At 38.9% G+C, this 26,255-nt stretch overlaps 1 protein-coding gene across 4 annotated transcripts in view; it reads right to left on the bottom strand.

Moving 5' to 3' along the window:
* The window catches only part of DCLK2 (doublecortin like kinase 2), a 98,893-nt gene that overhangs the window by 28,303 nt on the left and 44,335 nt on the right, over window positions 1–26,255 (bottom strand). The window contains exons 3-10 of one of the 4 annotated variants that reach the window (XM_018561302.1): window positions 16,622–16,724; window positions 16,345–16,440; window positions 14,749–14,799; window positions 9,524–9,618; window positions 6,740–6,742; window positions 3,753–3,816; window positions 2,445–2,553; window positions 1,050–1,107 (exon numbers count right to left, since the gene is read on the bottom strand). In XM_018561302.1, coding sequence (XP_018416804.1) covers window positions 1,050–1,107; window positions 2,445–2,553; window positions 3,753–3,816; window positions 6,740–6,742; window positions 9,524–9,618; window positions 14,749–14,799; window positions 16,345–16,440; window positions 16,622–16,724 — 579 coding nt within the window. The remainder of the gene's footprint in view (window positions 1–1,049; window positions 1,108–2,444; window positions 2,554–3,752; window positions 3,817–6,739; window positions 6,743–9,523; window positions 9,619–14,748; window positions 14,800–16,344; window positions 16,441–16,621; window positions 16,725–26,255) is intronic. The other 3 variants (XM_018561305.1, XM_018561301.1, XM_018561303.1) reach the window with 3 other exon arrangements.

Consider the following 26,255-nt stretch of genomic DNA (forward strand, 5'->3'; position numbering starts at 1 on the left):
TGCACCTTCCCCCAACATTTCAGTTGAGATTGATAACACAACTATCCAGACCTCCCCTCATGCCAAGGTCCTAGGTGTCATCCTTGACTCGGACATCGCCTTTCTTCCCCACATCCAGTCACTATCCAAGTCCTGCCGCCTTCATCTTCGTAACATCTCCAAAATACGCCCCTTCCTCACCAAGGAAACCGCAAAACTACTAATCCACTCCCTTGTTATATCTCGTCTTGACTATTGCAACTCCCTCATCATTGGCCTTCCACTACACAGGATATCCCCCCTTCAGTCTATCAGGAATGCAGCTGCTAGACTCATTCACTTGACCAGCCGCTCAGTGTCTGCAACCCCCCTCTGTCAATAACTACACTGGCTTCCACTCGCCCAGAGGATAAAATTCAAAATATTAACAGTCACTTATAAAGCCATCCACAACTCTGCCCCCGGATATATCTCAGACCTTGTCTCAAAATAGCACCCTAACGGTCCACTCCGCTCTTCCCTAGACCTCCTGCTTTCCAGCTCCCTAGTCAACTCCTCCCATACTCGCCTCCAGGACTTCTCTAGAGTCTCTCCCATCCTCTGGAAGTCTTTACCCCAACCTGTCCGTCTATCTCCCACCTTGACTGTCTTTAGGAGTTTCCTAAAGACTCATCTCTTCAGGGAAGCCTATCCCACCTCAACCTAACCACTGAACCATCACATTCTCAAATAATTCATCCCCTCACAGCTACCTCCTCATGTATCATTTCCCCCTCCTCTTTTAGATTATAAGCCCTCAGGGGCAGGGCCCTCCTTACCATCTTGTCTTGTATTCTAATTGTAATGTCTTCCTTACATTGTAAAGTGCTGGGCAAACTGTTGGCGCTATATAAATACTATGTAATAATAATAATAATGTGGCCTGCACTAGCGTGGTATGGCCAATAAAACTAAATAAGGCTCTTGCTAGAATGGTATGGCCAATAAAACTAAATAAGGCTCTTGCTAGAATGGTATGGCCAATAAAACAAAATATTAATCAGTAGAAGACTAAGGTTACAATAAATTACCTTTCCACAGCACTTTGCCTTGTCAATGATTTTTAATGCAAACTCTTTTCCAGTTGACCTGTAAAATAGATCAGTTCAATAATGCTATGTGTTACATATACAGATGCAGAAAATACAGAATAATAACAGCTGTAAAGCAAGAATGCTTAAAAAAACGAAAATGCACTATTTTTTATGTTTACTTTTTAAACCTGTAAAAGAACTTCCATTAATTATCACTTCTAAATTATTCTGTGTTAAAAGCTCAATCTTACCAACTCACATTTTCTTTATAAAACAGTTGGTTTTGACAATCACTTTTCTATAAATAGGCATAACTTTAAAACCAATTAAAAACTTGTATGTGAAGTTGGATATTTTTCTATTGTTTACAGTCATTTAACAATATCAAATTATTATTGTGGTGACAAGAAGGCAACTTGGCCAGCGATGTCCTAAATAATCTATGCTGATTATAAACAGAAGTTAAAGTGACATTAAACCCTCAGATTTTTTAACATAAACCAATACTGTAATGTGTGTCTTACTGTAATCCATGGTTGTTTCCCTTCTCCCTGCTTCTCTTTCTTTTAAATCTGTATCTGTTCTCATGCTGGGCAGAACTTCTGTTTTGCAGCAGACTGCCTTGTCTCTGAAATGGATACATGGTGTCTGTGTGTAGGTTTGCAACCTGAGCCAGCACTACAGGAAGAGGCACTCAGCTGCAAAGGGAAGTTCTCCCCCAGCATGAGAAGACATGAGGATTTAAAAGGAAAAGCAGGAAAGAGAAGGGAAACAAACATGGATTACAGTAAGGCACACATTACAGTATTGGTTTATGTTAAAAAATCTGAGGGTTTAATGTCACTTTAATGTTACTTCCACAATGAACTCAGCTGCAAAAAGTATAGAGCAGATCTACACGACAAGTATATTATTAATACATTCCATACAAAATGTAGAAAGTACACCCAATTCACCGTTGGGTCTGTTCACACTATAACGCAAGCAAGAATGTTTATTATGCTAATGCATATTGCCATGCAATTCAAATGTCCCACATACTGAAGAATTATGGTCAACTGACTTGACTAGGACGCACAGGTCAATACATTCTAAAATAGACCATGTCAGAAAGTGCCGCAATGCAGCGTGTATCCATAAGAAGATGTTCCATTTGAATGCCTTGGTTTCTGCATTACCCTACATTTTGATACGAAATAGGAACAAACCCTCAGCATGAATTTCCTCTAATCCACTGAGGTAAGGACAAATGCGGCTTTATGGGAATTGTTCTCAGACAAGTACTGACCAAGTAGGTATCTTAAGCTTTAATTGGCAATTTTGTCACTTTAAAAAATACTACCTTCAAAAAGAGGAAAGAGAACAAAAACTATTACAATGAAACGTTCCCACCTTTCAACACATTCCTTTACAACTGCAAAGTTGCCATCTCCAATCACTTTGCCTATTTTATATTTTTCCAGGATTATGGAAGAATCAGCAGTAGTATTTCCATTCAGTCCTAAGAAAAAGGAAGACATGTTACTGACATGTCCACATGTAAATGTTCTAAAAACACCAAGAGAAGATAATTTATTTATATTCCTTGTATGCCATATAAGGTCACCAATTTGTATCTAAATCTTTAAAATTGAACGTTTCAGCCACTACTATAATGCATGTTATTACTTCAAAAGAAGAGAAATTACATGCAACGTGAACTTGCTCCAGAATCTGGCTGCTTCTCTTCAGGAATATAAGGAAGTTCCAAAGGCTTGCACAAACGGTGATCTGGCTGAAAGGTTTCCTAACTCACTCTGCTAGCACACTGAAATTCGGAAATGGGGTTTGCAATGTAGTACCCACACATAGAGATGTTTTACAACATACTGCTCCTAGTAATGGTTCCTCTCTAGTGCTAAATAACACAGGACCGTTTAGGTTTTCTATGTAAGCTGAAAGCTTGCAGCGATAGACTACATTTCTTCCAGCTTGTGTCAGCAGAGCTATATAGTGAACGTAATGTAATGTTCACAACAATGCACCTAAAATAACACATTGATATAAAAAAAAAAGTTTCAGGTGACTGTAAAAATCGAAGTTACTAAGTGGGTTTTCACCTTCTAGAAGTAGAAAAAGTTAGTCTGTGAATCTGTCAAAGCATCTGAGAATCAGATAGAACTCAGTGTAATGATCAATATCTACCTGCAACTAGTAACTGTAACCCAGTCTGATGTGTATGTTTAGGTATACAAGTAGCATGCCATTAAGAAAGCAGCCTTTTGTAGTACTATAATCTTCTGATAATATCCATTAATAATAGGATAATCATCTATACAAAAAAAGTTCTAGACCTGTGATTTGAACAGGTTCAGTCAACAATTGCACAGTGTGTGGAAAACAAGTGACACATCTGTTGTTTAGACATATTGAAGTGTCAGACATATTGTAAATGTCAGAAGAAAAAACAAAAAATAGATGTTTCTGAGTTAGGGACTTTATGGCACCCTTGACAACTGTCAAGTATGTATGATGTATGGCTACCTTTACTGAGTTTGATCCTTTCCTCTTAGCTGTAATAAAACAGGGTAAACCAGAGATAACAACAAAAATGCTACTATTACAATTCTACTCTACGGGATTAAACTTGGCCATAAGGAGTTTACAACATTATTGGTGGGCCAGAATGTTCTTCTCACTTTGCTTCCCCACCCAACCTACCTTCAGGACTGTTCACATCAGGAAGACCATTGACATTAGAGATGGATCCAGAGTGAGGGGACATCTAAACAGAACAGAACTCTTGTTATTATAATGTTCCTCATTTATATTATTACACTACTTTATGTTTACGTTTCCACAATTTGAAAATCTGGGCATACTCTGAATTGCAAAGAGTCCATACTGCCTGCAGATTCCAGCAAGCAGAAGAACAAACAAGAAGATGGAGAGTACATGAATGGCAAACAGCTGTAATCATGTGGATAATCCTGGCGATTAGGAAACGTAGAGCAAATAAACTAATAGAACAAAACAGTATTTATTACATAAATATATCAGTATTTCGAAGCTTTTCTATGATTTTGTATAACCACCTAGATTTCTATTCTGGTAAATCATCATGACATCTGAACTTTGTCAGGGGCAGCGCCATGATTAGGTGGACAAGACTGGCCACAAGGCTTACATGAAATATGACTAGATGGTTAGTCACATATTTATTTATAAGGGAACACAATTTAATACAGTAAAATGCATTAATGGTGTAAACATTATAATAGAGGTTCCTGGTATGTAATATGTTTTTAAACCATTAAAGTGGAATAATACAACATAAAGAAGTTTTTCCCAAAATACATTTTTTTTGAGGATCAATAAAAAATGTTGCGTAGGTTACAGTGGAAGTGACTACAGAAAGATATCACATTACAATAGGAATGGGACCCAATAACAAATAAGTTTTACTGCCATTGTGGCAATTGCAAAGCATAACTTCCCTTTCTTAGCCTGTTGTACATATCTTATCGAGTCCACAGAAGAAAGATCATTGGTTCAATTTAGAACATAAAAAGTTGTACCATGGTTAAAATGGTTATGACATTGTATATATTATTAATACAATAATTCCCCTGTTATTTAGAAGGAAAGAGGGACAGAGGGATTTGGTTCCAGGGACAACCTATTTGGTTGACAGTCCCTTCAAAAATCAATTTTCATGGACGAAAAATTTTAGGCCCCCTTTTTCCCCTGACTTGGCTTTTCCAAAGTTCTCTGCAGTAGACTGCTTTCCTCTAAAGTCCTGCAATAGTGCCTGCATCTTCACCATAGAAGGGAAGAAATTCTTTCACAAGACAAAGTGCTGGAGTGAATCATTATCTAACCTTTTAAAGTGTGTCTTTACCCAAAACTTTCTTTGGTTTAAATACATAAGAACTCCTGTCAGGTTTTTCTGCTGTCGGAGGCTCCAAGAGAGATCCCTTTGCTTCCTGTCTGGTAAACAAGTGAGGGGAAATATTTCTAACAACAATACAGACAGAAGCAAAAATTATTTTTAGGGTTAAGTAGGCAAATGCTAGAACATCTGTCAGCTTTTATTGTCATCTGTTTCCCTGCGGCAGATTTTCACTCACTTCTTGTCTGGTAACGGTTGTCCCCAGAACAGAAAGTAAAGGTAAAGTAAAAGGTAAATCTCTCTTACAGAGTCTTGGATAGCAGTAAAATCTGATAGGGGTTCTAACCTTCCCCATTCTATCCAAATCTAAAAAAAAGTTTTTGGTATAGATACATTTAACTCAAAAAGTGGCAACTATGGACCCTCTACAGATAGCTATCTCAACAATCTATGGGCACCATCAGAACCTGCCAGATACACCCAGCAACCAATATCTGGTGGATATAGTGGATGACTGTGCCATCATCTTCGATGTGATGTCACTCATCTGACATTGTGAATATTCCCCTTTGCTCCTACCCTGAGATCTGCGTAAAATGCTATGTAGGGAGGTGAAGTAGGAGGCGGGTCAGCACAGACTCTCTTAGACACTCCCAGAAGAGAAGGCTATGATATGGCAAACGGAGGGGAACCTTTGGCTGTTCCAGGAAATTGACTCTTCCTGGAAATGTAAAATTTACTAGCAAGTTTAAATGCACATTGCAAGTGAATATTTTTATTATTATTAGTATTATTACTATACAGGATTTATATAGCGCCAACAGTTTGTACAGCACTTTACAAAATGAGGGAGACAGCACAGTTCCAATACAATTTCAGTAAAATAGGGTTAGGAGGGCCCTGCTTGTGAGAGCTTACAATTTAGGAGGAGGGGCAAGTGATGCAAAAGGTAGTATTTGTTTAGACTGAGTTAGTGGAAGAATTAAAAGGATAGTTATGTTGAGGTGGGATAGGCTTCCCGGCAGAGGGGGCGGCAGACAATGAACGGTTGGTAATGTGAATGAGTCTGGCAGCAGCATCCATAATAAAATGACGGGGGGATAGCCTGTTTAGTGGTAGGCCAACAAAGAGGAAGTTACAGTGCTGTAAGTCAGGCAGTACTGCAATCTCCTATAGTTCCAGTTACCCTTTTAATGTTTCACCCTCTGATGTGCACAATATCTTAATGGGGAAACTGAACCTGCAGAGGGTAATTTGTCAACTCCTCATGTCTGGTACTGATCGGAATGTAGCTGAGAATATCAGAAACTTACTGGTCTGCTATTTATAAAACTACTTGAATTTATTTTATTAATTCTCTTCACAGAATGTAGAGAAAACATTAGACTGAATGTATTGCTCGTCAGTACAAGGTAACTGTGAACCTGGGATCTAATGCCATAGTTGTAACATCATGCTACTGCATTATAACTAACTGAAAATTCTAAGTTTCCAGTTACAAACAGTCCTAGTGAACGTAGCTGCAGATGAGAGCAGACGTAGGAGGACCATCATCTGTGTGTGACCTCTGTACACTTGGAAAGTGGCTTATTTGTTACTTTTCAGAATCAAGCTGTCAAAAATTCACTCTGAATTATATGTGTGGGAAGAAATGAAGGGTTCAAGACTGTAAATACCACTTAGCTTTCAAACATTACAATACAGCAAAATGTGATATATTTTTATATTCAATGTCTCCTAAAAGTGTTGCACTGTGGTTACTTTAAATGCTGTTAACTTTTTAATGAAACAATGATTAAAGTTGTATTTAAATGACCTGCTACTACTGTCATTCATTTGTAAAATGTTTTTATTATATTTGTTGACTTTTTTTCCCCCAGTATAGTATGGGTGTTTTTACTGTTTTAATATTGCTCTGCTAGTTTTGTACAATCAACTTTAGATTTACAAAAACTAAGTATATGAGGGCATTTGTTTCTTTGTGTTTCCATGCTCATAGAACATGCTATGTGTCCTCTTATTGCAGAGACTTTTCCACATCCGGTATTAGGGCCTGGTCATTAGGGGTTCTTGCAGCAGGCCCTGGGGCACAGCATAGGGTTGTCATTGACACATATAGCATGCACTTCTGTGCAATGGTCTCCAGTACTCCTTCTTAGAACTAACACTAAAGGCAATTTTTTAATAATGGAGTAGACTGGAAATGTCTGCATCAATTGACTTCATCAGTCATTACTGGGATGACAGTATTGATTTGTCACAGGCAAGCTATTTGTTAACAGCTACTAATGACTCTAATGTCTTCATTCACCTCCTGTTCATAAGTTCACCTTTGGTGACACAAGACATGTACAGTAACACTGCCATAAATGCTCTCCCCATGCCTTAAATCTTGTTGAGGTGTTCTTAATTACAGAGAAATGCTGTCATTGACTATAGAATGCCTTTATATTTTAAAGTAGGGACAGGGCCGGCGCTAGCGCAAGGCAACATGGGCACTTGCCTTACGGCGCCAGGGAACAGGGCGGAAAATTGACAGTGATAGTCGCCCGATCGAGACCAGTGTGTGGGCTACTTGTTTTTAAAAGCAGGTTTAATTATCTGATCCCTGCTTCCCGGCGGCCAGTGCTCTCATGTCTCCACTCCACCCTAGCTGTGGAATTCCCTTTGGTGTCCTCATGTCTAATCCAAGACTATGGACCTGCATTAGAGGTGATGATGTCAGCGGGCCTCCAACAGCTGATATTGGGGGGAGGGAAGCTGCAGGCGCCAGTCTTGAAGCCAGTGGAATTGGGTAAGTAAGTAAAACTGCTTTAAAGAATCTCCCTAGACAAAAATGAGCAGTTAACGCTTGCAGCCCCACTTTTTATTCAAAGATAAGCTTTGAAGCTGGACTCCATGCCGTTTTAAAAAACACAAATTAATGAATCTCTTTAATCATTAATACATCTTTACATGTCTTTTTTAATGCAGGCAGTGTAAGTACCTGATTTTGACTTGGTGTCAGCCTTTTGCAATCCCTTTACAGCCTAGTTCAGATCGGGAGAGGGAGAAGCAGCACAATAAGCCAGTCCGATAGAAAGAGAGAGCAGAGTAACAGGGAGATGAGCTCATCAGTGTGTTGCGTCCATTGTCATTGTACAGTGGGGGAGGGACAAGACCTATAAGTGTTACTGAACTGCAACAGAGAAAAATCAGGTCTTTTGCCCTGCCATACAGCACCCGTGTTGGACAAAAATACAAATCCTTCAGCAGTTAAAAAACTCCCATAAATATATTAAATGTCTGTATTTAGCCATTTGCCTGGAGTTTAGCTTTAAGATATCTTTTTAATCTTGGTTGTGCCATATTTGCTGTTCTAATTCATTATCTTTCAGTAATAAATATGTCTGTTCTCTGAAAACAGTGCTATTTTTTCTGGAAGACTTCCCATTCTACAGTTATGTAAACTTGTCCTGACATTGTATGAAAAACAGCCAGAAGGATTTTGAACGCTACAAAAAAACGACAACCACGCATCTTACAAAGCAGATAATGACGGTGGCCATGGTAAAGACCTCCACTCCACTACAGTGCACACAGGTGACCTTTTGTTTTATAGAAAAAAAAGTTGACTAGCATACATTTGGACTGAAAACATTTACAAAGCAAGCAAAACTGTTCTGACAAGCAAAAACATATGATTTATAGCAATGCTGACACCATAAATATCCCTTGTTTAAGCATGTTATCAATACAAATTCAAAAAAAAGAAAAAACAGGGAGGGAAAACTCTTAAGAACATGCTATCAAAACCCACCATTTTAAAAAGGGTAGCATTGTGCCTCAGTGGTAATTACAATAGGTATACAGTATTCTAAAGGTTTAAACAGCAAAAGACAGTAAAGAAATGACAAGGAAAGATATAAATGATAAGGAAAGCAAATGCAGTTTTATTCCGTACAAAATGCAATGTGGGTACAGAGCTGGCAGAAAAAGCGAAAAACAGTAAGGTTTTGGCCCTTTCATTTCATGGACCCACAGCACCTAAATTAGAACTGTGGTCAGGCTATGGGCATTCATATATTTACATATTCTTAACAAGCTTTAAAAAAAATCCCAAAAAGCACCAACTGACTCCTGTAGTTGCAGTCACTCTGGAGTAAATAATTCACAAATTTTGCAGTGTGTCCTTCTCAGTTTTATTTCTACTTTCTCTCCATAGCTCACCTCCCCTTCCCAACAGTGACTTGGCAGCCTACCAACTTTCTAATATCTTACATAAACAAGAGGGAGGAGAGAAGAGTGCTGCAACCCAACTCGAAGGACTGTACCGCTACTATTGGGAACTTTCGGGAAGAAATGCTGCTTAGTGGCTGTAACTGAGTTCTGTTAGGGCTTATTCTTAAAACTTTTTTTACTGCATTCAAATATTTACTGTTAATAATATTTTAATGTCCAAAGCCTGGCCATAGTTCTACATGAACTCTTTTGCTGCCGCCACCGCCGTAATAGTGGTATTGACATGTAAACATTTGTTTATATTTGTTAACTTTTTTTTTAGCTGGCAGTGCCCAGGACCTCCATAGTGGGTGTCTGTGCTGTATGACTTCATTCTTACCTTCAGGCCACGGAAACTTCCTGGACTGGTTGGAGATGAACAGGAGGATTTTGTGGATTTTGGAGTGGATAACTGGCTGCTTGGTGTTCCGTTTACTATAACACAAAAGTTATAGATATTAAAGAAAGTCTGATATACCATTATAAACTACACTCTCCAGTTTCAATTACAAAAAAAATTACAACAAAGTTTGAAATCTAGGATGACATCAATTATATGTACCAGGCAGGAAGGTTTGCATTTGCCAGAAGTGTTTGACCAGATACAATATATAGTTGTGAACTTCACTGCCCACAATGCCCGTAATGCCCTTTGTATACACTTTAAGCCAGGCTCCTAATGGTGTACTGGGAAAAAATGTTGACAACATATACGTATACCGCTGTTCCTTTCAGACTTAACTACATTTGCCATGCGCGATGTGACTGTGAGCCGATGAGCTTTATGTGCCAAGGATGATGCTTAGTCCCATTCCTGCATCAGTATTTATGTTAGGAGACTAAACAAATTTTGATATCATCCTGTTCTGTTCCTCTGTTCATTTTAACCACTTTAGCCATTTCTCATTGTCATTTCGATCTAATGAAAGTGAACTCTATTTGAAGCACTTTGCATATCATCAGTGCTCTTATTAAATCCCGTAAATTTAATGTACTTAACTACATTAGAAACACATACATAGTGCTCAGCATAAATGAGCACACCCCTTTGAACAGTAAGATTTTAATCAGTATCTCAGTGGACGCAATAACAATTTCCCAAATTTTTACAAAACTGAGTTTTATAGAACATTTGTTTAGGTCACTACATGAAAGTAAGGTTAACAATATAACTTAGATTACAGAATCTTCAGTTTTACTCAAATTAGGTGAAGCAAAAATTAATGCACCCCACAACAAAAACAACTACATTTAGTATTTTATGTGATTTGTAAGAACAACACCAAGTCTTCTTGGCATGGAATGAACAAGTTGGCGACATATTGCAACATCTTTTTCCAATCTTCAAGAACGACCTCTTTTAGAGCCTGGATGATGGATGAAGAGTGATGCTCAACTTGTCTCTTCAGAATTCCCCATTGGTGTTCGATTGGGTTCAGATCAGGAGACATACTTGGCCACTGAATCACTTTCACCCTGTTTTTCTTCAGAAATGGGCAGCAGAGTGGCGTAGTGGTTAGCGCTTCTGCCTTGCAACACTAGGGGTCCCTGGTTTGAATCCCGGCAAGGTCACTATCTGCAAAGAAGTTTGCATGTTCTGCCTGTACTTGCGTGGGTTTCCTCCGGGTACTCCGGTTTCCTCCCACACTCCAAAGACATGCTGGAAGGTTAATTGGCTCCTGTCTAAATTGGCCCTGTATGTGAGAGGGGGACCTTAGATTGTAAGCTCCTTGAGGGCAGGGACTGATGTGAATGTGCAACTATGTAAAGCGCTGCGTAAATTGTCGGCGCTATATAAAATACCTGTAATAATAATAAAGAAATACAACAGTGGCCTTAGATGTGTGTTTTGGATCATTGTCATGTTGGGAAAGTGCACGATGACCAAGGACACGGAGTGATGGTATCTTGTCTTTCAATATAGATCTTGCAGCACTAGGGGATCTTGCAGCACTATGGATCTTGTCTTTCAATATAGAGCAGTACATCTGTGAATTCACGATACCATCAATGAAATGCGGCTCACTGACACCAGCAGCACTCATGCAACCACAATGTTTCACTGTAGACACCACGCATTTTTCTTTGTACTCCTCACCTTTGCGACGCCATACAGTTTTGAAGCCACCTGTTTCAAAAACACTGATCTAGGTCTCATCACTCCAGAGTACAGAGTCCCAGTAGTCTTCTTTTTCAGCATGGACCCTGGCAAATTGTAGGCAGGCTTTTTTGTGCATGGGCTTTAATAATGTGTCACGGGAAACATTAACTCCAGTTTGGCTTTCTAATTCTTTAGCTAACTGCAGTGAACTTGCATTGTGATTTTCTTCAACACTTCTCATCAGAAGATGCTTCTGTCGAGGTGTTAACTTCCATGGACGGCCTGTGAGATGGTTGCAGTTCCATCTTTGTTACATTTTTTATCACTTTTGCTACATTATTCTGACTGGTAAGTAAAGCTTTGCTGATCTTCTTGTAGCCTTCACCTTTCTTGTGTAAATAAATTATTTTCTTTCTCAGGCCTTGTGACATTTCTCTTCCATGTGGTGCCATTGCTGACAGCAAAAAATGGGAAGGGGCTTTCTATTATACTTTAAGCAATTGGGCAAGATGTTACATGGAACTGACTGGTGATAAAAGCCATAAGTCACCTACATTGGTTACAGAGCTCTAAGAGCATTACACACGAGACATTTCAAGGAATGTTTCAGTAACAAAAGGAATGATCCTTTCATTGCACAGACATCAAAGAACATACAGTAAAAACTAGAATAAAATTGGGTTAATATCATTACTATGATTGCCAGATGTTTACCCAACAATGACCAGTCCTGGGGCATATGCATGCAATTTGTTTACTGCTCAATTTCACTGCTCCCTGATTAATGTGCTTTGCAAAATCAAGCACAAAAGAATATATATCATAATTGTGATGATTTTGTACAAATAAATAAGATTGGTTGAAAAAGAAGTGCATTTCTCATGTATTTCTTGAGGTGTGTATCTAGTAATGCATTATTTATGTACTCTAGAGGGACACAAGATGACCCTGAAGATGTGGTAGATATGCCTGGACTGTGATCAACTAGTGTGAATGAGCTGAGCGAGAAGACTGATGTGTAAATTGGGAAAAGCAAACAACTCAAACTAGTGAGAGAGTAAGGAGAAATAATACTGTTTTTATCATCCATAAAAGAATAAAACACTCACAGGAACTGCACCACTGCAGCGTGCTGACTACAAGGAAAGAAACTATAAATATAGTAGATAAACTACTACCAAAGCATCCCGTACAAGATGATTTGCACCCCTACGCACTACAAAACGGGCCACGCCTGAAAAGGTACATGTACTACTTTGGGCCGTTTTTGTTGCGCGTTTCCATTGGGATACAGCCAAGTAGCCCTCACGATTCGTCTACTGCGTGACAGACGCTCATATGCAGTACGCCTAGGTGTGAACCAGGGCTTAGTGTTGCATGTTTGACACATATTGTTAGATATTTTTTTTAAACATTGTTTTATGAATAGATGTGTGTGTGCGTAGACAGTTTTGATATGAAATAAAATGTAGTCAATGTACAGGGGTGTGGCTGTTCTTGTATGTGATCCTTTGGAAGTGAGAATAAAACGTTATTCCTCAACCCCTTTGTGACTGCAATATGTTTTTATGGGTTCATGCGCACAGTTGAAAAAAAATCCCACTAGATTTTTAACAGTAGAGCGTTTTTTTGTTTTTATGGATCTCAACACAGGTTTATTGTTTTCTATGGGTCCATGCACACAACTGCGCAGAGATCAGTAAACTTGAGCTGCTTTCAGATCTGGAAAAAAAAAATCAAAAAATCTGTATCCACAGCCCTGTGTATGGACCGTATTGTATACTGTAGGCATGTAAACATTTGTGCTCACATGTATGATGTCCACCGCATGATATAACAATAAAATGTAAAGGGCATTTTCAGTAGACTATTTGATCCAATTAAAGCTCTGATTTGTATAGAATTACAAATAACTTCAACTAGAATGTGCTTTAAAGATTATCAGAAAGAGGATTATAAAAGGTAAGGCCTGGATTGTAAGGTCCTAAATGCTCAGCTCTGAATAAATGAATGTGTGACATCTGTGGTAGTGGAGACAAGCTACAGACTAAGTGCTCTGGTACCATAAAAAGGAGTTTAGATGTCATGGACAATGCCCCATCTGTATTATTAAACTATTAAACTAACAGGCCATTCAGTCCTCATAGATATCAGTAAAAATGACATTAGAGTGTTCAATTTTCAACACAAACAAAAAAAAAACACAGACTGATAGCTTGCAAAGAGGTAAAGATATCATAGATATCAGTAAAAATGACATTAGATTGTTAAATTTCCAACACAAACAAAAAAACAAAGACTAATAGCTTACAAAGAGGTAAAGCAAAAAACCTAACTTGTATGTGTTTGCTGTGCTAAGATAACATATAGGGGGGATTCATTAAAGCATGCACAACACTTTAATAGTATCGTCCCTTTAAAACCACCTGTGTCTCAGTTTCAGTTGCAGTTCCGTCATGTGCAACAGATTCAGGTAGTTCTTACTACTGCTACTTTAAAACCCTGTTGTGATGGTTGTGACATATTTAAAAAAATTACCGCCAGTTTGCAGATAGGGTAATTGGTGGTAATTAGGACCGACTCTGACCTAGTTTACAGAGAGATCTCGGTGGTCAGAGTGGGGCATGTATGTGTGGGGAAGCTGTCATCAATGTGACAGCTTCCCACTCGTGGTTTATCGGTTGCTATGACACCGAGTTGCCAGCATCTTGGAAAACGCGGCCATATTTGGGTAATGATATCAGCCAGCATCTGTCACCTCTTTGTCTACATTCAACTGTCGGCTGTTGGGGATGAGTCACTGGTTGCTAAGACTTAGCAACCAATTATGTGGCTGAACAGCAGTGAATGGAACCTGATGGGGAAGTTGAGGGACTAGTACCCCATCAGGTCCATTCCACTCGTAACTGACAGCAGGCAGTGATCAGAATCCATATCCGATAGCAGGCTGTCTGCTGGCTATGGAATCCACACACTGCCCGCAGTTATTGATCAGGGGAGAAGACCTGTTGGGCAACTACTTCCTTAGCTTCCCCATTAGTGTCCATCCACCCACACATTAAAACTTCTTGGCAGCTTCACTGCTGTGTGACAGGTTCGGCAGCCATGGCAGATGGTGCCCATTTTCCCACAGGTAGATGAATCTGAAACAAGTACAGACATTTGTCGTGCAGATGCACAATTAAATTGTCGGTGACGCTCTTTATGAATTGCAGGGATAATTTACCTTTACTCTCGTTCTCATAACTCAGCCTCACAGTGTTCCTGAATGTGCCATGTAAAGCAGCCAGTAAATGGTGCAGCTGAATAGCTGATAAAACCCCCATCCAATAAATGAAGAAAAGCGTGCTAGAATGATAAAGCTCAGATGTGCAGAACAGCAGGTTTATGAAGCTAGACAGAGATGTAAATTGGCAGACGGGCTGATGAAGCCAAGAGAGAAAGCCCCAATCTGAATGGCTCACCTGGGGACCTTGCTGTGGAATAGGCACTGGAGTAGTAGCCAGTCCTCCTTACTGCATTCATTTTACAACAAGGGTAAAAACAGCGAGAATACATTAAATCAGTATTATATATCTACATATCTATTTCAAATTAACAACTTTAGTATACCAAGCTGTATTCTCTCCATAGCTGCAGTGATTTTGTTGGGCTTTTTTTATTGAGACATAGATGCAGAAGTCTTCTGAAACCAAATAAATAGTGGATAAATGAAATAACTGTCGATGTTGCCCAAAGCAGCCAACAGTATTCCTTTCACAATGCCATAATTATTTTGATTGGTTGATTTTGCCAACACAGACAGGTATTCACAGACCCTTTAATACATAAAGCTGAATATTTTTAGATAAACTGACATAAAAGTTGCCATATCTCGAGGGTAATAAATCATCCGCTTGTATACCCTACTGACACATGAAACGCCTATTATGCCTATATAGCATGGAAAGATGATGGTTGGTGAAGATCAAAAAAGCCCTAGCTACATCAGTCAACATAAAATGTAGTTTTAGTTATCAAAATGCAAAAAAAAACCAAAAACAAAACAGACGAAAAAAATAGTTTTTCAATACATTTTTAATAGCGGGCACGTGACAGCTATGATTCTTTCTGGTCTTCCTGAGTAGTGCTGTGGGCAGAGATGTACAGCAACGCTTCTGCTCATGTGATAATGATCTGAGGACTACATCTCCCATCAACTTTTCCAGCCTTCCCCCTGCTATAGGCAAAGCCAGGTGGGTAACTGAAAGCCCTTGTCACTCCCTAAATACAGCTGTGCATGGAGGAAAGGAGGGATACGCATGATGCAACTGGTGGATGGGATCAGCCATATCATGGTGAGAACTTTGTAGAGCAAGAGACTTGCAGTCCAGTGGCAGCAGTGCTCAGCAAAGTGCGACAATGCTATCTGAAATTTAACAGTCAGCATACAGCATTGTCAACCTGAAAAATGAAGTGCCATTTACACAGTGAAACTGGTAGGACCTAGAGGAACTTTTTACATAATATATCGGGATGTAATTCAGTAAAGCTAAAGTGCTTTGCACTTCAATTGCTTGCACTGTCATATTAGCTTGGTCATAGACTTTAAACTCAAAGAGAGGTACTACAAACTATCCTACAGTAATTCTTAAATATTAACTGTAAAAAAGAAAAAATGGCATAAAAATACATCCTTCGGATATACATTTATAAACAAACTCTGGGCCAATATAATTCCCCTTTATGTGCATGGCATGCCTTTGCACACCCATTAAATTATTAAAATTGTTGTTAAATCATCACTGTGCTGCACATATTCTGTGCAGTGAGCAGAGCTGTGGGAGGGACCCAGCAGGCTCCACCCACTACAGGATGCATGTAGAAAACTACAGGGAGGAGGATGCAAGACCAGTCACCCTACACAAACACAGAGTTTCACTGACCAGTCTTTATTACTGACAGCAAGAAAGAGTTGTTCCATGTTGGAGTACAAGTGCCGCTTGTACAGTATTTGGCAAAAACCTGTGTAGACCACATTTTAACTAAGAAGATTAACCTATCATGTCTATTGTTCTTACTTGTTGCTGGAGATTTGCTGCGCCGCGATGCTGATGGACTTTTTGAACCAGACTGTCCTGGAGAGCGGGAATATGATGTTTTTAAAACACGACATTCTACAAAACAAAGATTGGGAATAGAGTTATAGTAAAAAAAACCTGAGAAATGCAGACATGTCACCCTGACATGGCTAGGTTCATAACATGATGAAAGAATGGTGTTATCATGACATATTTGCTACATATACCAGTGGAATCCAGACATCATGCAAAAATATTGAATGTGAATTATAATTACCACTATGATCCAGAACAAAGTCATCCTGTGCATATCGGTATTTATCTGGTCCACAGGCAATAAACACATCATCATCACTGAAGAAATCTTGAAGACACGTAACCTAATGAATTAAATACAATAAATCAATATTTTAGATGTTTCAAACACAGTTATAAGAAACGTATTCTTCCTGATCATTATGAATCATAAAAGCCACAACCACACAAACATTCATTGTCTGGTTTGTGTGGTTGTGACCTCTCTCTGGATGAACACTTTTACACTGTAGCTAAAAAGTATCTATTGTGGTCTATCAGTTTCAATTTAAACACGCAGTGTTGGGATTTGGCCTTGGCTATATTCTGAAATGTAACATTGTCACTTAGGTGACCCTGAGATTTATCTAGAATAATGCAGGCCATTTATTTTTTTAGCCCTTTACAAGGCAGCTGTAACAAAAAAAGAATTATGCTGTTTGGTCAAACATATAAGCAATACTTTCGGAGGTTATTTTTGAAGAAAACATTCCGGAACCTTATTATAATATGGTATAAACTTTACATACCAATGACCCACTGGCTGGATGGTTTCCCTATGATAAAACAGTGGTAGAGCCAGACAGACTAGGCTGTAGGCTGTAGTTAGCTTTTCAGAATATGTGTCACCACTGCAAACCAACAAAAATAGCATTGTGTGAAATCCTTTAAGGCTGCTTGCAGTTATGAGTTCTTCTATGCTGTATCAGGGAGCCTTGCCAGTACTTTCCACCTGTTATATCACAACATTATATCATTATGGGTACTGCCTGATTGTTGTTCAAGCTAAAATACTGTATAATACTATACATTTTTATACATTACATATTTTGGGATATTTTAAACTGCTAAAAATATTTAATATGTATCTAAATTCAAAACAAGAATGTAATATATTGCAGCTTACCAGTGTTTTTCCTGCATTAGTTTCCATTTTTTAGGTTTTTTTTGTCCTGTATTTTCTCCTGGTAAGCCTGCAAATATCACACTTCCTGTCCCTTCATGGCTACACTTATTTTCCCATTGTCTATATGGAGGTAGCCATGGTTGTCACACAACAGGGACTTCAAGCAATGGTTGTCACACAACAGGGACTTCAAGCAAGTCTTTATGGCAAGATCTACAGGCTGGGGTCAGGAGGGGGGAGGTAGAGTTTTGTTTGGGCTTGGGTGAACTCAGGCAAGCTAGGTTCACACCAAGCCCAGCCTCATCACTAGTTGGGGACACTGAAAACTCTGAAAGTCAGGAATTACTGTCTAGCAGGGATCTCACTGTTACAGTTTTCAAAGCATATAAGAAGCCATGGGCTTACTCAGCACACCAATGCTTCACCGGAAGCTAAAAATGTCAATTTTAATTGGAATGACCCTTTAAGAAAGTATGAACTGTACAATTAGCAATAATCTACCAGAATACTTTAAACCTTTGTTCATGTACATAAAAATAGTTTATTGTGACATATTGACAAACATTGGATGTCTTGATATAAGGCACACATGATCATTTCCATGGCAGCAGCAGAGAAAGGAGCTGTTGAGACACCAGGCATATTGTTCTAATAATATTCCTCTGAATTCCACTTTGACAAAAGTAGAAAAAAAAAAACCACAGAGGCAGATTGCCAGCATTTTCTGAAAACAGCTGACTCAATCCAGCTGCACAGTCACAGTGAATACATCAAGAAGCAGTGTGTGGGGCTGTGTAAATGTCCCACCCCAGGGAGCTCAGCAGATCTGCCCAGTTCTTTCAACCCAAACCATGACATTTCACTAACTCTGAACAATATGAGCACAGCACCATGACATTCTAGCTGAGAAATTCCAACAAAACTTCTGAAAACTGAAGTGTGACACACCCATAACATATGAGAAATATGTACAAAAGCTCAACAGGATGTAAAAATCCTTCAGCCTGAACAATATGGATAATAGCAGCTGCAGACCTAGCTTTTCCCTTGTTTCTGCTAAACAGGATGTTACTGGAAAAGCAGGGAAAAAGTCATCAATTTTATGACAAAAAGAAAGGAAGTCCTTCAAAACAGAACTCGTATCATCTGAAATCAATTTGTTTCGATAAGGCATAGGTTTATATATTATGGGGTCTATTTATTACTCTGTACGAAGCTGTTATAAGTCAGCCCCTGTAAGTCAAGATTTATATTTTAATATACAGTATCTCACAGAAGTCACATTTTTTATTATATCATTTCATGTGACGACACAGAAGAAATCTTCTTATAGCCTAGGCCATCTTTATGTAGAGCGACAATTCTTTTTTTTCAGATCCGCAGAGAGTTCTTTGCCATGATGTGCCATGTTGAACTTCCAGTGACCAGTATGAGAGAGTGAGAGCGATAACACCAAAATTTAACACACCTTCTCCCCATTCACACCTGATACCTTGTACCAACGAGTCACATGACACCGGGGAGGGAAAATGGCTAATTGGGCCCAATTTGGACATTTTCACTTAGGGGTGTACTCACTTTTGTTGCCATAGGTTTAGACATTAATGGCTGTGTGTTGAGTTATTTTGAGGGGACAGCAAATGTACACTGATATACAAGCTGTACACTCACTACTTTACATTGTAGCAAAGTGTCATTTCTTCTGTGTCGTCACATGAAATGATATAATAAAATATTTACAAAAATGTGAGAGGTATACTCACTTCTGTGAGACACTGTAAATACATTTGATTTGTAGCTTTTATATCTTACATGGTGATTCACAAAAGGGCGAAGAGTTTGGAGAAGACAGGAGAAGTGAACAATCTAGGTCTACATAGCTGAACTGGAAAAACAGCTGCATTGGAGAATTTTTCCAAATCAGCTATGTTATCCTAGATGGTTCACTTCTCCTCCCTTCTCCAATCTCTTCACCCTTTTGTGAATGACCCTGTTAGTATAGCACAGCAGTATAGCCACAGTGCAAAACTTTGGCCAAGAGAATAAGCATACATTTTTAAAAGGAGAACTATGAGGCGAGTGCTTTTCACTCATACTCATAGTTCTAGCCGACCTGTGACAATGAGGCTGTCACAGGTTGGCTCAGTAGATCGGGAAGTGAGCGGACACCGGTATGATCCTTTCACGGCTCTCTGTCGTGACAGGGGAGTGACTGGAATCCCCCCTCACCTGTCCGATCCTCCAGCGCTGACTGGCGGAACGGACGGGGGAGGGTACAGCTGGCTCTGCCTCTGGATAGGCAGAGCCAGCTGTCACTCACGCAGCTGGGCGGATCCAGACATAATTGTTAAGGGTTAAGGGTTGCCCAAGCTGTAATATTGAAAAATATTTCACACATGACCTTGTGGGTTTGGATGTTGTTTTCCCTTAATAATAAAAACCTTCCTTTAAAAACTGCATGTTGTGTTTACTTGTGTTATCTTTGACTAATATTTACATTTGTTTGATGATCTGAAACATTAACGTGTGACAAACGTGCAAAACAATGAAAAATCAGTAAGGGGGCCAACACTTTTTCACACAACTGTAGATCTGGAAGATATACACAAAGCAGACCAAAATTTAAGTAAGAATACCCAGGCTTCTTATATTTAGACAATATTTATCTATCCAGGTGTTCAGCTTTTTTTTTAAATCAGGTTCTATTTTCTATTAATACATAAAACACAGACAATAGAAAGAACACAGAAAATTGCAGGTAGTTCAGAGCTACAGGTAGATGTCATGTACACAGATAACAAACCATAAACACATTAGGGTGGTGGAGTTTAGCTTTAATGGAAAACATGTACTGTAGCTATCCTGATCATACAGTGTTATATCATACATTGCTGACGTACCATAACCAGTAAAGCACCCAGTTGGAACAATTTGTAAACACTTATCACTATTAAACCAGTGTTTCTGAGCACATCCAGCGCTCATCTTTAAGATTCTTTTATAAATAAAATCCTTTGCTAAGAGTATACAAATAATAACCTTCTTCTGAAAATACTGCTTGCCTGGTTGCCTCTGTCTTAAATACATTCTGTTTCACTGACCCAGAACAAGCAGGGTGATTAGAAGGTCAGAGGTAGAGGTGCATCTACAACAAATTGCGCCCCTGGCATCCCACCCAATTGACCGCCAGAGCGTCCTTGGTTGCTAAGAGCTGGACGAAGAGATGTGCATGGGAGATGGGTGGGGAGAGAAAAAAATCAGCTGTCTCCAAGGGTTAGAGAACTTTCGCTGATCCACTGAGTGGCATACCCTTCCCATCAAGTGGCACCCAGGGCATGTGTACCCTGGACACACCACTGGTCAGAGGGACATCAGAGCTTCTGCATATGTCTCATAATACAAGTCTTCATTAAACAGCCCCCTTGTTTACCAACATGTTTCAGATTTTGGTAGATGCTGGAGAGTTAAACCACGTGATCATTTCCTATATCTATTGGTGAGATCTCAGTGCTGAGTTTTTGGGTCTGCATACATTGCTTTGGGCATTATGAACAAGGTCCACTCCACTGTTTGACTCTTTATTTATTTTATATTATGGAGAATACAGAAACATTCATGAATTGTGACAGTAGAAGAAGAGGAAGTGTCACCAGCACTCCATAGAAGCTAAAAAGATTATTGTAGTTTTATTTGTATTGTGTCCCATTAGTGAAATGTAGCCAACGTTTCGGGAACTCGCAGAGTCGTTTCTTCAAACATTATTTTTGTTATGGTAAAAGTGGGAAAGGGTTAAAACCTCGGTCAGATTTGTATTGCTGTCTGGGTACCCATTGGGGAGTTTCACCTCCTTATTCTTTTTGCTTTATATCTACTACCTCGCAGAAGTGAGGTTTTGTGCAATAGAGATATTCTAGGCCTGTTGAAGAAAAAGTAATTGATATAAAGTTGGAAGATGTGTATTTTGTGTCACATTGACAAAGATATTAAACGGTTTCCTTGGTGTTTTAATGAGAGGTCCTGTTCATTAGCATTTACAAGCACAGCTATTCCCTAGTGAATACATGGAGCTACCAGGGACATCAGCAGAACACAGATTAAGTATTCAAATACTGTATACAATATTACGCACTTATTTTAATGATTTCATGCAAGATTCAGGGCATGGGATTCTGGAGAAGATCCTGGAGCACTGTTAGGAACATTGAGATTTGTTTGGTTACATCTTATCTGGCTGTTTTTATTGTATTGGACACATACATGTTATTTATGAAGGCCATGGCAAACCTCAGCAACTAAACAGAAGTTATCTCTTTCTCTGTGTCTGCAGTAAACGTTCATGTACATGCTAGGGGGTCACCACATTTTGTGTCCTTCACCTCACCTATTCAATTACCTCAATAGTTTGTATAATTTTCCATGTTACATTCAAAGGACAAGACAGTTAAAATATTAATTTATTAGTGTGGGGAAGGCTTTTTTTTTATTTTGAGTTTGTGCCAACATTGGGGAAATTCCCATAATTTCCTCTTCTAGTGACAGTAATTACGTAGACAGGAAGTGAGAGAAATCTTTCTAATGTGAATCAAGACAACAGTAAAAAGGTAACCATATTTCTAAGGCTTTTCCATTCTAAAAAAAAACAAAAAAATTATTCCTGCGTTTCAATCCACATAACAGTATATATGCATCTGCTGCACATGAGCTCAGATGTATACTTTATTTTCTGAATACGAATATAGATAGAAGAGTTTTTTTATATCTTCTTTTAGTAAAATTAAATAATGTGGAAGCTTCACAGTGGTTAGTTGCGCTGATGCAGGGAAAGCAGGTCATCTTTTGTCTCTGTGCATCCAGGAGTGAAGGGCTTATTACCCTTCTCTAGTTCAATGTTGTGTGCTAGAATGTTGCAACTGTTATATTTCAGCGTATTTAGACACCCGACATTGATCAGTTAGCCACAGCCTTCACCTTCTTCATAAAGTTATTACAAAGAGCAGTGATGAGTAGTAAAAGCTTTTCAAGCGTCGCCTAAATTTGGGTTATTGTAGATTGTTGCGGTTTCACGGGTGCACACAATTTTAAGGCTTGACATGTTTGGTATCTATTTATTCAACGTGACCCTGTCTTTTATATTTTATCAAAAAATTGGGTATTATATTCTGTTCTGTGCACTAAATTTAATTTTAGTGCATTTTATCCTAAAAATACTGGTTTCATAAACATTTGTGCAAATACCGCGCCACATAAAAAATTGCAACTAGCATTTTTTTTATTCTACAGGGCCTCTGCTTTCAGAAAATATATAATTGTTGGGGGTTTAAGCTTTTTTCTAGCCAAAATTGAGATTTTATCATTTGTGTACAAATAGTAAGAAATTGCTCTGGGCAGCAAGTGGTTAACTAAAGGTGGTCATATATGCATATTTTCCTCTCTTCAGCTTATGGGCTGAATGAAGGAAATCTAACAGATTCTTTAGTCCATGCTAAGTATAGTGGGTGGAGGATTTTTTCCAGCTGCCTACTGCAGCCCTTCTCAACCAGGGTGCCTTCTGGCTTCCTTCCTCAAGGTGCCTCAAACTTTTTGCACAGTGTCATGCCTTTCCATAGTGCAGATAGGCTGGCCGACAACACCATGGAAACGGATGATACAAGTAGATAGGTAGGACTCTGATGTGAGGGGCTGAGTTAGTCATAAAAGAAACAGAAGACCGTCATTGCTGAACCCCTGAAAAAGTTAGTTGTCAGACTGTTTTGCACACCCCCTGGCTTCAATATTTCATGAGTCGCTTATCCGGAAGAAGAATACATTAGGAAAGTCAGAAACTACTATTTAGGTCACTAAATTCATTACCCTAGCCATAACTTCAGAGCTACTACCCAAAGCATAGTATTCAGAGGTGGTTACCATGGAGACCTGTTCTGAAAAAAGGCCTCCTATAGGATACTTCCTATAACATCTAACATGTCGAAGGAGAACACCTTTCTCTGTAATGGCTGATCCATATGTTCTCTTTAGACCTTAAGTACTGAGATAATGTTTCACTACTTAAAACCTAACTCGAGACTATTCTTTTTTAATATTTTGAATAGAGTGGCAAAGAGTTATTATTTCTGTCAGGTGTTTATTGTTGTCTGTGACCCCTTTTGGGAGACCTTCTCTCGCTCCCTGTCCCTGTGACACTCGTACAAGAAATGGGTGTGGAATGGAAGGCACAAAGAGAAATAAAGACATTGTTAACCATTCTAATCTTTCCATACTCTACTAAAGTTGTGTTTTGTTTGTGTCCCCATTGGAGCGATGTACCATAATTTCCTGTATTGACAAGAAGTGATGGGAAAAATTTCCCTAATAGGGGCACAATGCATAACCAAAGCCTGGCTCAGGCTCTAACCCCTTCCTGTTGTATCCAAAATAAAAAACATTTATGCTGGAGATGGGCATTAAAGGAATCCTGCAGTGACAGAAATATGTAGGCTGCCAGTGCTGATCTCTCATGAAAGTGCTGGTTACCTCACTATCAAGCTTATCCAATAGCTTTAATTTTTTCTGTCACTGACTTGTACCAGATTCATAACTCAAAAAGGTACCAAAACCAGAGACAGCAAATTAACTTGGCCTTTTGCAGAAGAAGGTCAGCATGGTAATGTCAGAACAGTAGACCATATAGACTTCTCAGTACAGATTTCTTATAGTACTCTCTCATGTAGCTGGAATGAGTTTTGAATATGGGCAGAACTATGGTTGCATATAATAAGCCCACCTGGCGCTACCCTAAAGCTGGCCATATATGTAAAAACTTTGAAGGAAATCCAACTGCTTTTGCTCCACTGGCAATCAAACATACGACTGAAAGTGGTTGCCTGATAATGAGCGATTTACCACCCACGAGTTTAATCCATCAAGAGAATTTGATCAAATCAACCAAAAATAAAAGAAAACTTTAGCAAATGAGATTTTTCTCATCAGGTTTAAGTCAGTTTCGATCCCTTCTCTTTGTGGTCTATCACCACCACTAATTACTAGGGATGCACAGATACTTTTCGAGTACCAGTGCAGGGTTGCAGCTGAGACCTGGCTCTGGCGCTCCACCACTGTCCTGAAATAATTAGTCTATATTGTTTTAGAAAAACTGTCACATGACAATAAACAAAAATGTATCAGTACTCGTACTTGTAAGTACTTGGCAAGTACCAGTACTCGTACTCGCAAAACTGGTATCTGTGCATCACATTATGGGTATGCCGCTAGGGAAGGCAGAAATGGAGAAGGATTTGGGGGTCATTGTAGACCACAAACTGAATGGTAGCTTGCAGTGCCAGGCTGCTGTAAACAAAGCTAGCAGGGTAATATTTATAAAAAAAAAAAATCGTACATTAAAACAGAGATGTACAAATCCCAGGAGCTCCGTGTGCTCCTTACAAATGACAGCTGCCTCCTAATTTTTGCATTTTTCTCTAGTCTAGTCTTGGAGCTCAAAAGTATCGGTACATGTATTCGTACTTGTACCGAATACTGTACTTGATATCTGTGCAACCCTACCAATTACCATGTTCAATCACTCAGGGTTTTTATTCCAGCCTGAAAGTGGCTGAAAATACAAGAAAGATGCGACATGGACAGCTTTAGAGACTCCATATAAAATTCTTAGTCAAGAGCAGTCAAGGAGAGTGCTCCAGCCAGCAGCCCAACATCAGGGCTTTTCATGAGGCATACAGCTATAGACTAAAACTGAGTGTATTAGGAGTCAAATGGACAGAACAGTGTCTGACCAAATCAGACCACTTTCAATGATGCTGTAAGTTCCATCTTTACATCAACAACTAGCAGGAGCAGAAACATAAATATAAGGTCCTTTCAAAGTAGTGGCGCGCACAGTACCATGAAAAAAAAAAAGCACATTTAAGCCACACACAAATCTCAGGTCTACAACTGTAGAAAAATGTGTTCCTGTAAATATGTTCAGTGGGAATTATATGCTCCTATGAATTATGAATTATTTTAGCGGTTTTCCTCTCCTTCTAAAATTGCATGTCTGTGTCATCGCCTCGTCTGTAATTCTGGGGTAACATTTTACTTTTACAAAACCTAGCAGATGTGGTACATGAATCTTATGGGAATAGCTTTAGGAATAACTGATTATACTAATCAAGCCGTCACAATTACTTGAATGGTAAAATAATGTTTAATTATTTGAGCACAAGAGGTCTGAATCGAAATCACATCTTAGAAAAATGTAATATTCATACAATTAATTTGATCAAACATAGAGGAGATTCATGCTTTGTGAAGAGGAAATGTGATTTTGCTGTGCACATCTTTTTGTTGCTTAACAATGATTAAAAAAAAAAAACGTTTTTTACTTTTGATGCATTTCATGCATTTCAGCATGAAGAGCTATCAAGATTAAAGCTAATAAGCCAAGCTTGTTATAGTTTACCAGCTGTTTGCTTTTTCCCATGGGGACAGAATTGATATGTAACACTATACTGGATTTTTAGGGTCTACTAATATACTGTGGGGGGCGGGAAAAGTTTATCAAGATTGGGGCAGGCAGAATCTCGAGCCCATGGCAATCAGCTTCTCTCTTCAGTTTGTTCAGTTCAGATTTGAAAATAAAAGAGAGAAGCTAATTGGTTGCCTTGCACAGCTGTTCCAGATTTTGCCTGCTCCAGTTTTGATAAATCCCCCCCCCCCCCCCCTTTCTTTCGTT

The sequence above is a fragment of the Nanorana parkeri genome, unplaced genomic scaffold (genome assembly GCF_000935625.1).
Source record: "Nanorana parkeri isolate BGI_ZX_2015 unplaced genomic scaffold, ASM93562v1 scaffold514, whole genome shotgun sequence".
Classification (NCBI taxonomy): domain Eukaryota; kingdom Metazoa; phylum Chordata; class Amphibia; order Anura; family Dicroglossidae; genus Nanorana; species Nanorana parkeri.